This window comes from Phoxinus phoxinus, assembly GCF_949152265.1.
Source record: "Phoxinus phoxinus genome assembly, chromosome: 17".
NCBI lineage: Eukaryota > Metazoa > Chordata > Actinopteri > Cypriniformes > Leuciscidae > Phoxinus > Phoxinus phoxinus.
In genome coordinates, this window is record NC_136892.1 from 6,229,742 (window position 1) to 6,244,858 (window position 15,117).

Consider the following 15,117-nt stretch of genomic DNA (forward strand, 5'->3'; position numbering starts at 1 on the left):
CCTTGCAGGTTATTTATGTTTTATTTTCATAACTATGTAAACTTGTGCGATGACTAATACAGAGATTATTCTAATGCTGAAATGTGTAATTTTTCATAACCATAAACTATATTTTGCAGAATTACATATCGCATTATAATGATCAGATAAATACAATTTCATAGCTAAAAATATTAAGCCGTTTGTCTTTCACAGAAAGCCACGCCAACTTGAGTAATTTAAAAATGAACGGTCATTTCGTTTTACTGACTGAGTGGACTAACATGTGAATCAATCTCTTTATTGAATAATTACTTATAATTAACATACATACAATAATAAATTGAGATTTGACACGTCTAATTGAAGAGAACATTATGTTTACTGACCAAAAAAAAAGTAGTATGTCCAGCTAAACTGCTCAATTCAGTTGTAAGAAATGATGTAATGTTATCATATTTGAAGTAAAATAATTATGGAAGCTTGTTTCCGCTTCAGAAAGAAACGTAACAACTTTTTATCTCCCAATTCTGACTTTTTTCCTCACAATTGCGAGTTTACATCTTGCAATTCTGACTTTTTATCTTAGAATTGCGTAATATAATGTCGCAATTGTGTGTTATAAAGTCAGAATTGTGAGATATAAACTCACAATTCAGACTTTTTTTTCTCAGAAATGCATGTTTATATCTCGCAATTTTTGACTTTATAACACGCAATTGGGAGATTCTTCGCAATTCTGAGGAAAAAAGTAATTTGCCCTGAGTTTTTTTCCCTTTAGAATTGGACTTTTATAACTCAACTCTGAGAAAAGATGTCAGGATTGCAAAATATAAACTCGCAATTGCGTGTTATAAAGTCAACATTTTCAGAAATTGTATTTCTTGCGAGTTTATAACTGCGAGTTTCTTGCGAGTTTATAACACTCAATTGCGACTTTAAATCATGCAATTCCGAGAAATAAAGTCAGAAATGCAAAATATAAACTCGCAATTGTGAGACAAAAAGTCACAATTATTCTGTGGTGGAAACAAAGCTTTCAGAAATAATAGTTTATTCATTTTTAATGTCTGTGAATAAATTTCATATTTTGAAAACCCTATTGTGTTGAAGTTGTTATTTGGTGCTGAAGAAACTTAAAATCTGGGTTCTATCTGTTCTGGGAACCAGAAACGAACGTTTCCAGAACGCTCCGGGAACTCAACATTGTTAGCTGGGAATAAAGAACATACCCGTTCATGGTTCTCGATCAGGATCTCTACCACAATGTTCTGGAACTTGATGTCCATGATCGCTGCGACGGTCTCTTCCTGAGGCCTCAGAAGTGTAGGGCCGAACACTACGCCGAGGTTAGCGACCGTCATCAGATTCTGCTGGTGGTGACTGGCCACTCTGTGGAGAGAGTAACATCTCATTCACTCATTTAGTCCTTAGTGTAGTTTAGTGCTTTTCTCTATATTTAGCTTTATTTACAGTCTAACAAAAATAGGGCTAAATAAAATCAACAAAAATGTATTATGGAAATAATAAACATTATTTTTAAAAGTTATTTCATGATATAACAATATGTGTGTGTGTGTGTGTGTGTGTGTGTGTGTGTGTGTGTGTGTGTGTGTGTGTGTGTGTGTGTGTGTGTGTGTGTGTGTGTGTGTGTGTGTGTGTGTGTGTGTGTGTGTGTGTGTACACAGGTTTATATTGCATTGTACCAAATGTCCCCACAAGGATAGTAAAACATAGGATCAGCCAGCGGTCCCGACGAGGAAAATGTATTAACTAAATTATGTTTTTTTTTTTATGTAAAAATTCAGAAAGTTGTGTGTGATGGGTAGATTAGGGGTAGTGTTAGTGTAAGGGGATAGAAGATACAGTTTGTACAGTATAAAAACCATTACCCCCATAGAGTCCCCACAAAGATAGCGAAACCGTGTGTGTGTGTGTGTGTGTGCACGCGTGCGTGCGTGTGTGCGTGCATGTGTGCGTGTGTGTGTGTGTGTGTGTGTGATTCTGATGAGCAAACTCAACAGTCTGTAATGATTTAGTGTAAACAGAACCCAAGATAAATTTTTTTTTTTTTTTTTAAATCCAAATGAATCCTATGCACACTGGCTATTGTGTTCACTGGTTTTCTCAGGTGAAGAGATTTATTAAAATTCCTACATGACAAGATCATTTCCAACCGACGAGGACAGCATTCAATCCCAGCGATTCCATCGAATAAAGGCTATGCAAATAAATCAATTGGGTATATTCAAATTCTACATCCCAAAATTCCTACGGATTATGAATCTGATCTTTTAAAAAGGTTTTTCGCTTAGAAGTTTTCCGTAAAACTCCAAAATCTGCCAGCGTGAGTGAGAAACGGCTCTGCAGAGCTCGGCAGTCAGGGTGTCAAATTAGACTCGCACAAAAGAAAGCGGAGCCGGGTACAGGAGGGAAGGAGACAGGTGGAGGAAAACAAGCCGCTCTTTTCAGCTGGACAAACACAAAGGGGAAGTTGAGGCCTTTATTGCCATCAGCATGCTTGCGGTTCTTACAAAGGCAATCCTCTAAGGTCTTTGGCTCTGCTGGATTTGTAACACCGCATTAAAAAGGGGCGTCAACCCCAAAACTCACTTGGCCAAGTGTTTCATGAGAAGTTCCAGCATCTGGCGGTTCTTCTCGGGGAGACGGTGCACTATGGAGTGGATCTCTGCCACCCTCGCCTCGGGATTGTCCAGTTCTAGGAAGACCGACAAAAGAGGAAGCGAGAGAGTGAGGGGTTGCAAAGGAAAACAAGCACATTTCCTTTTTGTTCCGCATGAATTGTAGGCGTTGTGCTGCTGTATTTAACTACAGTCTTGATGTGTACTTCAACATTCACAGATTTCAGGGCTGGAAATTTGCATCAGTTGCTGCTGTTGTAAAACTGAACAAAAGATCCCGTTCCCCACTGACACAGACACATTATTCCAATTAAAGTGATATTAATGCTCACGTGTGTGTGTGTGTGTGTGTGTGTGTGTGTGTGTGTGTGTGTGTGTGTGTGTGTGTGTGTGTGTGTGTGTGTGTCTGGATGTAAAAGCACAGAAACTGTGCCACCTAGTGCATGTGACGGCTGCAGCAGTGTTTAAGGGCAAGGATAAGCCACCAGACGCGGCTCTTAAAGGTCACTGAAATATTAGAGTAATCTAACCGGCTGCCTTGATATCCTAATAATCCCCAGTAACAAGAGTATATAGATGACATAACAAGGGAGAAAAATATATTGTGGATTATTATATTTCTGTAGCCTCACATTCATTGCTTTAAAAAAAAAAAAATGCTGCAACTTGGATTTGAACAAACAACGCCGCTTTATCTATTGATAAAATAGTATAAAAAAGCAATTATTAATGTGTTTTCAGAACTTTCGGATAATATTTTATACCGTATATCTATATTTATTTTGTTTGTTTTTCCCGACTTTTCTTTATTTTCTTTTGTAATTGATATTGTATTGTTAAGCATGATATGTTCTTCTGGTGTATATAAAAGTTACCCTTGTACTGCTATTTGTTGAAAATAAAGCATAAAAAAATATCGAATTATTTCTTCCTTCCCCATTAGTTAAAAACGCTTTTAATTAGTTAATCATTTAAGAAATTATTTTAATCATTTTAGCAAACTTTTTTTTTAGACACAAAATGGAGATACAGAAAATGATCTCCTGCAAATATTAAACTGCAAGTCCCAGTTTTATAAAGATAGCACATAACCAGACCAGACATGTATTTCATTGTGTTGAACAGAAACTGAACCACTAGACTGTACACAAACATGTTCACACTTTCTTGTTTCTCTAGATTTACTCTTCTCCAGTTACACACACATTCACATCGTCTCTCACTCCCATATTCTCATCTCTCTCTCTCTCTCTCTCTCTCTGATGAGGGGCAAACTCCAGATGGTACCTTGCTCTTTATCACATAAACGGCTCGCATAGACAGGAATGAACGAGGGGAGGGGTGGAAAAAACAGAGAATATGAAAGGCAGAAAGGGAGGGGTGGAGCACTCCGGAGAAAAAAAACCCAGTTCATATGAGGACAAGGGCCTAACGTCACCCTGAAGGGGTGGGAAAAAAAGCAGAGAGAAAGACAGACAATCAGAAACAAAAATGGAAACAATGATAGAGAACAAAACGAGATCAAATGAAGACAGCATGAGTTACAAATGTGTGTATGTGTGTGTGTGTGTGTGTGTGTGTGTGTGTGTGTGTGGGGGGGGGGGGGGTCATCTTGTTAATCAGGTTTTGTTGTCTTGTTTTCCTGAACAAAATATTCAAACATCCTTATAGCTAGATAAATTTACTTGCAAAATTAAATGAAATATTCTTTTCATAGAATATTTCTATGAAACTTTAATATTTCTTTAATATTTAATATATTTATAATAATTTCCCCCTAGTGGTTACAAAAAATGCTGGTAATTAATTAACCATTTTAATATTTTACAAAATAATTCGGATCATTTTAGCAAATGGTTGTTTTACGCAAAGATCAAATAGAATGAAGTTGGAAGCTGAAGTGTGAAATGTCTGACTGAAGATCACTCAAATATTAATATGTCTGGCTGCCATGGTATACTAATAATCCCCAGTAAAAATATAAAGTGAGAGAGAGGTAAAACAGAGGCTGACAAGGGAAGGGGAAGCTATATTTCTGTAGCTCAACCTTTGCTTTATACGAAATTAGCCACAGCTTTATTTATTTATAAAATAGTAATGGGTTATATATATATATTTTTTTTTAATTATGTATTTTTTTTTTTATAAACTTCACTAAATGTAGTACATTTAAGCTTAAGACAAGAATATAATGTCTGAAAACAAGTCTTATTATCTTAAACACAAAATACTGATCAAGAAAATAAAGCACAAATCTAACAAAATGTAAAAGTTTGAGCTTGAAGCTAAAGTATAAGTTATTTTTTGCAGTGTGGAAAATGGAAGTTTATGGTCTCCAAAAAGAAGATCTGGAGGAGGGACAACATCCCTTGAGGTCTCAGACAACAGCCGCCGCGCTGTGAATCCATTTTCATTTTTTTGCACCCTGGTTTCCTGCTTTGGACTGAGTCTTACTAGCGTGAGCACTCCTCCTCTCTGAACGGCCGAGCTGTAGTCAGATACTATCACACAATCAGAATAGAGGAGTGTAAATAAGCAGACAGATGGAGAGAGACTCACTGGCTGCTTTGATGAAGTTCCTCTGGTACTGGTATGTCATGAGCGGACCCGGCAGCATCCTGATGGACAGAAGAAGAGAAAACAGACAACGAGACTCAAAGACAGAAGGAATCATGGCGTCCAGAAAGAATAAACGGAGAGCGTTTGAAGCCATGAAGGTCTTCCTTGACCGGTTTTAAAAGTTCTACACTACTTATTCACTAACTTATTCACTGTAGTGTATTAGCAATGCTGTTGAATAATATGAATGATCAGACGGTTTGTTAGAAAACATCTTATGCTTACAACATGAATGACTAGATAATTGCTCGTGCAAAACTTGATGGCACAGTGCTAGCATGTTGTGTGTGGGTCATGAACAAATGGGTTCCCTGTGATCCCCCTTGTGTGTGTGAAAAGTGTGTGGTGAAAACTTATCGTGTACTTCAAATCTTAAATGTTTCTTTTTTTTAACTACTTGCAGATTCAATTTAATTCAATTCACATTTATTTGTATAGCGCTTTTCACAATACATATTGTTTCAAAGCAGCTTTACATAAAATGCATGTTTCTACACAACAATTTAGAGTGATCTGTTATCAGAGGCTACTGTGTCCCAGTTATGCATTTCAGAAATGCAAATATACAAATCACACAGAAAGCTAACAATGTATTAATTTAAGTTAGATGTACTTGTCCTGTGTGTATTTTCTAGATTGTTTTGTATTTGCCAGGCTAGTGTTTTGCATGGTTGCTAAGTTAATAACTCTAAGTAGAAGGGTTATTATTATTTTTTCACAACGACAGTTGTATTCCTCTAAACAGATGAAAACGTTATCAAAACGATTCCCATTCACACGGATCTGCGGAAACGACTAAAAACGCTGTATTATGAATGCCAGACAAGTAATTGGTCACTTTGTAAAGAAAGACTATATGTAAATGCACATACGCATTCAAACGCGCATGCCTACCCAGACAGCAACATAGCGTCGACCCAGATCCGGCCCACATCTGGTACATGTGGATTCAACGCGTTCCAGATGTGGACCAGCACTATGTTGCTGTCTTGGTATAGACTTAACACGTAATACGCATGTGCATGCCGGCACCGTTTTCAGATTCACGTTTTTTAGGTTTACACGGAGATGATAACGGACGGTATCGCTTTCAAAAAACATATTTCAAAGATTGTGTTCCCAGGCCACCAAAACGGCGTTGTCGTGAAAATGAACGGCCAGAACGCATTCAAAGTTTTCTGTTTTCCGTTGAAAACGGTGTCGTGTAAGCGGCCCCTAAGTTAGCAACTAATGATTTTTACAACAGAAGTGAATCAATGAAAAACATACTTCAACTGGACAATGACTTTCTTCTAGAGCTGCTGTACAGCCAAAACAATCTCTGATGCATTCATTTACAATGATCACTGTAAAGCTGCTTTGAAACAGTATTGGATAAAGTGCTGTATAAATAAAGGTGTATATAAATGAAGGATTTGTAGAATTGATGCTTGCTTTAGCTTTAGCTTTAAGCTAACTTTTGAAATGCTACACGGCTAGTCAAAGATGCATTTGGTGTTGCAAAGACTGTTCTAACTGGATTGATGCCCCTCTGGTCATGTGTGAGTGGGACGGCTGGTACCTGAGGTAGTGCTTTATTGCACTGGTGATGGTCTTGATCTCCCATTCTGTGCTGTCCAGCTCCACATCTGCACATGTTTTGGGGTCTAGAGGAGGGTTACAGTATCTTATGGTTACCTCTGCTCAACATTTGTACGGAATTACCAACCAGAATTACGGTTCCTTGAAAAGTGAAGCTTTATACACAAATGAGGAAGATGTGCTTTGAAAGTACAGTAAGAATACTGTATATATGGGAGGGACTTGAACATGGATTTCGGCATGGTAGCAAAGAACAAGGTCTAGGTATTCAACGCTGATAGGATTTAAATCATCCTAAATTTAATTTGATTTGACAAGATGAACTGAGAAAAGAAAATGTGTCTGCCATGCAAACGATCCAACTCCACAAAACAAGACTGTTGTAGTCAACATATCTGTCTGTACAAGAGCAATGCATGACACTCTGTAATCAATAAATCTGTCTGCACTGCAAGAGAGGAATGTGGCGGACCTAGATACATTCCATTATAATCCACGAGCAGTTTACAGTGTAAATCAATGACGCAACGTGACAACTAGACCCCTCACATTACAATTAAACAAAGCTGTCTAAAAACTACAAGTGAGCGTTGTAATAAAACTAGATACCATGGTACCAATAGACACCACGGTCAATGTTCTCTATTTAAATGTTCACGGGGAAAAGTCCGCTGTGCGTCGGCAGAATGATACATGCGTCGGCGTACAAAGTCAATTGCGCTGGGTGCCAGATAGGGCCCTATGTCTGAAAAGGCCCTTATATGTTTCTTGAAACAATTTTAAGGCTAAGAAATTGTATAGCTGACATTTATGGCTGAAATTCATTTAATTTTAATCTCCTAAATTCACTAAAGCAAAATGACCAGCAGATTCTCACCCATGGCCAGGCCGAGTAGTTTCTGCACTCTGGAGTTGACGCCAACGATCCTGTATAGTCCCTGTTCATCAATACCTGTTATAGGAAACCAAAGGTTGTCAGAGATAGGCTGCATCTGAAATCGCATACTTAAGTATGTCCAAATTCACAGTTCTCATAAAAGAGTAGGCGGAAAGTCCCCGGATGACCTACTACTTCCAGTCAGATTCTGAAGTGTGTATACGATGGACACTTTACTATCCCATGAGGCCACGGGAGAGGATTTATGAATGGCAGTGACACAGCGTAACTGGCGCTGGTAGGTCACATGATAATGACATCATGGTACATGTAATACGGCTGGATTACATTCACACTACACTCAATCGTACTATATAAAGAACATACTTTTTTAGCGGTCGTGATGTAATTACTTATTCAAAATAAGTAGTACCTATTCAAGAGAATATGTGATTTCAGACGAAGATTTAATCGTGTGCTGGTCACCATCTGACCTTTATTTCTGAACAAAAAAAAAAACAATATGAGGTGTACCTCTTGTTTCTACGGCATAGATGAATTTTGTGACAATGTTGAAGCCGATGACATCTAATTGGGCCACTTGAATAGAAAGTACATTGGGACAAAGAAAACATCAGAACAAGTTCATGGTAAAACAAACAGTAATATAAAACACACAAGTGTTCATGAAAATGACATGATAAGAGTGTGCAATTATGGTTTTCAAATTGAGATGACCGAACTGGCGCCATACTTACTGGCTTCATTCTGGCTATCCCGGTTGAGGGTGTACACCTGTGAGAAGACATTGTGGTTAAGATTGTGGCTGTTAACACACAAAAAAATCATCTCCTACTTAACAAGTACAATTTTGTTTTACCAGTCGAGCCGTCATACTGTAGCACACAATGCAGACGCCTCATTTGCACTATTTTACATGTATAATCTCTTTGCTTGGTGCTTTTGAAATCAGGCTTCGTCATACTGAAAGATTCACTCAGCATGCTAGCACGTTATCTGTTTCAAAACCTAGTGAGAAGCCTTCATAGGCATTGCGGACAACTGAAAAAATGGATTATAAATGTATAATCAATTCAAAATCAAATAATATTTGATAAAAATTTAAATGGGTAAACTATTTAACCAAATATTTGTGCGGTCTATGAATTTTTATGCTGATTAGCTATGCAGCATGCTAACAGCTAACTATTAAAATCAACTGTCAAAGGTTTTTGCCCTGAGCGTTGTTTATTTGTTATGTGATAAGCACCATTTGAGATGTTGCCTAAAGAGTGTTTCATCAGTCACTGATTCTGCTTCTAATCCAGTTAGCATGCTGCCCTTAAACATAGCTGTCTATGTAGGCCGCAGACAAGCAAGGCAGCTCACTAGATTATAAGACAGAGTCTAAAACATCCTACAATACATCGCAGATTCAATTATGAAGCAAATATTTAACTAAACCAATGTATGGGAATTCAGATTTTAAAAAAAGAACACAGGCTAAAGGCCTTAACATGCATATTTATGAGGCGCAATGAGTCTCATGAATATGCATTCGAAACGAGAATTCACTTTATCTGATGCACAGCAGTGCCAAGCATGTGAAACACTCTTAAGATGAAGCCTATCAGAATTGAAAGCGAAACAAATTTATGATCTCTCAGATAAAGTACCGGCTCTCTTCCGTCCATGGCTTCCATCCAGAGTCTGCGGTCTTCTTCTGACAGCGCCTGCATGGTGATCACGCCAGGCCTGAAACATGCACACATGTCCACACGTAGGCATGCACAGGGGTACAGTACACATGCATGCGCGCACACACACACACACAAGTTGGGTTTTCATGTTTTATGGGGATTTTCCATCGACATAATGATTTTTATACTATACAAACTGTATATTCTGTCCCTTATCCCTAAACCATCACAGAAAACTTTCTGCATTTAGTATGATTTATAAGCCGATTTCCTCAGATTTTCCCCACAAGGACAAATATTCCAGATATTGTCATCTTTGTGGGGACATTTTGTCACAGGGGTACAGTCCACATGCATGCGCACACACACACACACACACACACCGCTGATGTATGCGGTTAAAAGACATGTACTAATTAATTGCACATTTTTCTGTAATAGCGATTAATCACACCTAACAATAAAGTTTTAAATATACTTCTGTATTGTAATAATTTCACAGTTAATCTCCAAATGTAGAATAATAATATAAAGTTATCAAACACAGTCTTCACTGCATAAATTATAATTTAAAAGTAGATGAATCCTTATTAAAGCTACAAAAGTTATTCAGGCAAGAGCAGTGAGGGATTTTCTCTTTGTCTTTTGTTCTTTGATTTACATAAATGACAGACATCACGGCAGCAGATTTATTAGGCTGCTGTCACTTTAAGACGCACATGATGTGGAACTGACAACTCTTTACGATCATTTAAGACTTTATTTAACTAATTTAAGACTGTGCTTACGAGGACACTTGACAAAGCGGGCATTTTGCCATTCTTTTGTGTGTTTTTGTCTTTCTTTTGTGTGTTTTTGTCTGTGTTGCTTGCAAGAGTGTTTTGGTGATCCGTGGATCGTTTTTTTCTCCTGTTTACACAGCCAGGACTATGTGCAAAGTACAAACACAATATTTTTGAACACACACACACACAGAACAGACATCTAGCAAACACTGGTCAAATTATTTGTTTAAATGTTGATTTAAATTGTCAACAGCGTTTCTCAGAAATCACTTACTGCACTTTTAAAGTAAATATATTTTAATGCAGTAAATTATAACTGCATCATTAAAATTTTTGAAATTACAAATATATTTAAATACATGACATACAAGTTTTAAATGCTTGTCAGTATTTGACAGTACACTATCCATATTTCAAACACAAGTACATATTTATATGCAATTTAATATTTACTTAAGTCCTACTTACAGTAAGTGGGTCAAAAAGGCACGATTATATTATTTCTGTACTAAACTTTTTAAACGTATGCTAAAGTGTACTTTTTTTTAACAAGGACAAAAGCAGTCATAGTTGAAGAAACACGCATTAACTATTCACAAATATATTTTATACAAATCACATTGCAATTTTACAAAATCACTAAAAAAACACTATTCAAACACCTTTCCATATGTCGGCTTAGCCAATGAAAAAAATTAACATCACATACACAAAATGTCATTGTTTTCCACACCACCAGTGCACTAACACATTGTAAATCTATCAGTGGCTTCTGTCCACAAACTCATTTAAAAAGCCCAGTTCTATTACCATCACTCTGCCTGACCCGACATGGCCTAACCTTCAGTTGTCACATGGGTTAATGGTGTGTGAGTGTGTGCTACTGATTTACTGATAGAGCTGCCATACTGAAATATTAAGAGGTTTTCCAACACACGGCCCAGTACACTGGCTTTTACTTGTATGCTAGGTACAGCCATATTTCTTCAGAAATAAAGGTCAGAGAGTGACCAGTCTGTGGTTCCCTTTCAGTCAATCACGTTCAATATTACGTCAGAACGACTGACGGATTGGGATCTCGCCTGAGTGCCCAATCACCATCGAGTGAGCCAATGCACATTGCCATTCGATATTTGATTCGCAAGCAGCGCCCGCAGCGCGTATAAATACGGAAGTGGGTGTGCTCGCATTTCAGCTTTTCACTTTGGAGCCGAGTACTTGTGTTGTTGCGATGCAATCATTTGTTCGAGTGATTTACTACGAGTCGGGACGAAGCTCTGCTTGGCAGTGTTGGGGTGACGGCGCTCAGTCGCGATCTTCAAGAGCATTCCCTGCGGTTTCAATGACACCCTAAAAGAGCTTTCATTACACACTGCACTAATCCCTGCAAGCTGTTCTGTGGCCATTTCCCCTGTGCGCTTCAGCATTAAAAGAGCTTATTTCTCTAAAAGAGCAAACACGGGTGTGACGCCGCGTCTTTTTAAAGATGTTATTCCACCCGTGCATTTCTGGATGCAGTCGATCCTGTCCTTATCTGACGGCCACGGGCGCTGTCTTGCCACAAGCATGCTGAGACGGCGTTTAAGGGTGGTTCATGTTTTCGAATGACAGCGACTCTTCTTTCTCCCTGGAAAGCTTGAGTCCCCTCTGCTGTTGACCAGCCGCTGCTTGACACTTTGGGAGATCGAGGATCTCAGCGAGAGTTTATCCGCCGGGCAAAATCTCAGTGGACCTCCCACTCCTCACCGTGTCGTGTGCCGGCGAGCCACCGGTTGCAGGAACTGCGCATGATGACCGACCGTGTTAAAGTCGCAGCACTGGCCCTTGGCCGGACGATGTCCGCCTTGGTGGTCCAGAAGTTTTTCCTGGCTAAACCTTGCAGGGGTGCGAGATGCTCCCATCTCACAAGGTGGCCTTTTCGGGCAATCAAAAGCCTGCTCCGAGGTGCTACCAGGCCATCGTGAGCTGCCCATTTCACAAGCTCCCATTCAAAATGTTAACGAAGAAACGCATTTTTAAATGCATCCATCCCCAAGATTGGTTTGCTGTGATCGACCTGAAGGACGCGTACTTTCATATCTCGATTCTCCTTCGCTTTGTCGGGCATATCAGTACAGAGTTCTCCCCTTCGGGATGTCGCTGTCACCTCACGTCTTCAACTAAAGTTTGCGTCCTCAACTACCTCGACGACAGGCTCATACTGGCCCAGTCACAAGAGCAGTGGTGCAAACACAGGGACCTGGTGCTCAGTCACCTCAGCCAGTTGGGACTTCGGGTCAACTGGGAGACAAGCAAACTCTCCCCCGCGCAGAGGATCGCTTTTCTCGTTATGGAGTTGGACTCGGTCAACCAGACAGCGCACCTGACAGAGGAACGTGCTCGGTCGGTGTTGAACTGCTTGAATTCACTCAAGAAACTTTTTCAGAGGCTCCTGGGGCATATGGCATCTGCAGCCACTCGGATTGCTTCATATGAGGCCGCCTCAGCACTAGCTTCACGGCTGAGTCCCAAGATCTGACTGAAAGGGAACGTCTCGGTTATGTATGTAACCCTCGTTCCCTGAAGGAGAGAACGGAGAGGTTACGTCCCGTCGCCACAGTTTCTGTACCACCGCTGAGCGGCCGGTGCTCGGCTCCTCAGCAAACGCCTGAAATGCGAGCGCACACGCTTCTGTATTTATACCCGCGCTGCGGGGCGGAGCGTGCGATGCAAATCTCGCATGCCAATGTGGATTGGCTCTCAGACGAGATCCCAATTCATCAGTCGTTCTGATGTAACGTCTCCGTCCCCTCCTTCAGGGAACGAGGGTTACATACGTAACCGAGACGTTTTCTATAACAGGTATTGATGAGCAGGGCCTATACAGGACCTTTGTATGCTGAATCAGCCCGGTCTCACCCCAAAACGTCATATACTGACGGGTCTTGACCATACGTCGACATACGACGAAAAGGTACCCATGTAACGTCAATATGAGACGCAGACATAAGCGCACCAGCAGCGCCTCCTAGCGGTAAACCCTAAAGCATACCTAAACCCAACCATACCCGAATCGTCACACATGGACGTTAAAGGGTACCCTTTTCGTCGTATGTTGCCATATGGTCAAGACCCGTCAGTATGTGACGTTTTGGGGTGAGACTGTGTTAGCTGAATTAGAGAAAGGTTTTCGCTTGGCAAAAAAAACTTTATCAAAGCACTGATTGGACTGTCAAAGGACCGTTCATACTCTTATTTTGCAAATCCTGAAATCTGATCCGTTTGTCCCAATAATGTTGTCAATATCCGTGATAGCTACATCGGTTGCTATAGTAATACGATTTTCTTTTCTTTTCACACCATCTGAGAATAGCAGTCAGTGTGGAAAGAGAAGATGGAAAACTGGAAATCATGTTCATCATAAGTGACACATTGACACTGTGCTGAATCATTAGGTAACGTAAACGGAAAAGGCATTGCTGTAATATACACATTCATGTGCAGACTTGTGTGTGAAATTCTTTGCTTACTAAATGGCCACAGTAAGAAAAACGAGTGAATTTAGACATACACTCACTGGCCACTTTATTAGGTACACCTTGCTAGGGGTTGGACCCAGTTTTCATTTCAGTATTTATTAATCTTTCTTAATGTTAGTTAATAATCATTGTTAATGTTGAAATTAGCATTAACCAAGATTATTAAATGCTGTAGAAGTGCAGTCCATTCTTAGTTAATGTTAACTAAAGTAGTTAACCAATGTTAACTAAAGTAGTTAACCAATGTTAACTAATGAAAGGTTATTGTAAAGTGTTACCGCTCTATGAGCAGAGGCACATTAAAATGCAGATAAATATACAGTGTTGTAAGGCTCGTCGCTTTCCATTGTCAATTGCGGTTGTTCCTGTTGCGTGAGCGTCGAGTCTGAGGAGGAGGCGGGGAAACAACAACTTTCTCAAATATTTTTTCATTTGAACTGCATTACTCATTTCAACCACTAGCGTCAATATTACATACTGTGCCTTTAAACGCAAATATATAGATATATTCTGTGGAAATAAATCGTATTATCTGACACAATTTAGCTTGGAAACAAGACTAAATATAGTTTAAAAAAATATTTTTGCAGTGTGCACTTCCTAAAAGTCCCACATTGCATCACCATTTTGAGGAGGGCTGAGGACATTTTGGCATAATGTATAAAGTAATCGCCTGCATTCTCCTACTCTCAACCAATGAGATGGCCTCTTTACCTCTCCATTCCTAGTTACTGCAACAGTTATGACAGGTTGAAGCTATCTGCAGTGTACTCTTTTTATGCCTGGCAGACCTAGTTCAAATCTCCACCCCCTTTTCTGAGCAGCAGCCAGGAAGTGTGACTCCTGCTGGATGTTATGTGGACTAAAGCGCCATCTGGTGGCGGGTATGCGGGCCGTCAACTCACCGGTCCACGGCTTCAATGTCAAAGCAGAACCTCTTCTCAATGGAGTCTGTTTTCCTTCTGGTGCAAGATTTGAGCGTAAAGCTTTCCTCGTCTCCCTGAAAGAGAAACATGAGGTTGAATATAGACACCAAATTCTCACTATTTGACTGATTTTTACGTGAGCCTGGACAGCTAAGAGGAAAATGTGACCAGATGTTCTATATTTACAGACTACACTGTCATCACATAAATTATTATATAAATGTATGATAAAGTGTCAGGTTACTCCATATCTTCTTGCAAAGTCTGGCCAAGGAATGGGTGTTCAGATGCGGCGAGCTATTTTTATTTCAACACTTCACAACTCCTTTACCGACTAACAACACATTACACACATGCCTCTGGAGTTCATTACCAGAGCACTGGCGTTCTCTTTTTTCAGTGACCTCTCCACTTACAGTCTAATTGTTTCTATCAATCCACTCTACTGAGTGACTTCTCTCTAGATTTCTTTCTCTCTTGTCATTCCAGA

The 15,117-nt window shown here is 39.6% G+C and overlaps 1 protein-coding gene across 4 annotated transcripts in view; it reads right to left on the reverse strand.

Annotated features, from left to right (window-relative positions):
- LOC306984307 (rho GTPase-activating protein 26-like) overlaps window positions 1-15,117 on the reverse strand; it is a gene marked incomplete at its 5' end in the record, with an annotated part of 106,506 nt that overhangs the window by 35,355 nt on the left and 56,034 nt on the right. For all 4 annotated transcript variants that reach the window (XM_079585535.1, XM_079585533.1, XM_079585534.1 and 1 more), the window contains 9 exons: window positions 1,212-1,371; window positions 2,593-2,698; window positions 5,181-5,239; window positions 6,802-6,886; window positions 7,699-7,773; window positions 8,233-8,298; window positions 8,457-8,493; window positions 9,375-9,453; window positions 14,607-14,701. In XM_079585535.1, the coding sequence (XP_079441661.1) occupies window positions 1,212-1,371; window positions 2,593-2,698; window positions 5,181-5,239; window positions 6,802-6,886; window positions 7,699-7,773; window positions 8,233-8,298; window positions 8,457-8,493; window positions 9,375-9,453; window positions 14,607-14,701 (762 nt within the window). The remainder of the gene's footprint in view (window positions 1-1,211; window positions 1,372-2,592; window positions 2,699-5,180; window positions 5,240-6,801; window positions 6,887-7,698; window positions 7,774-8,232; window positions 8,299-8,456; window positions 8,494-9,374; window positions 9,454-14,606; window positions 14,702-15,117) is intronic.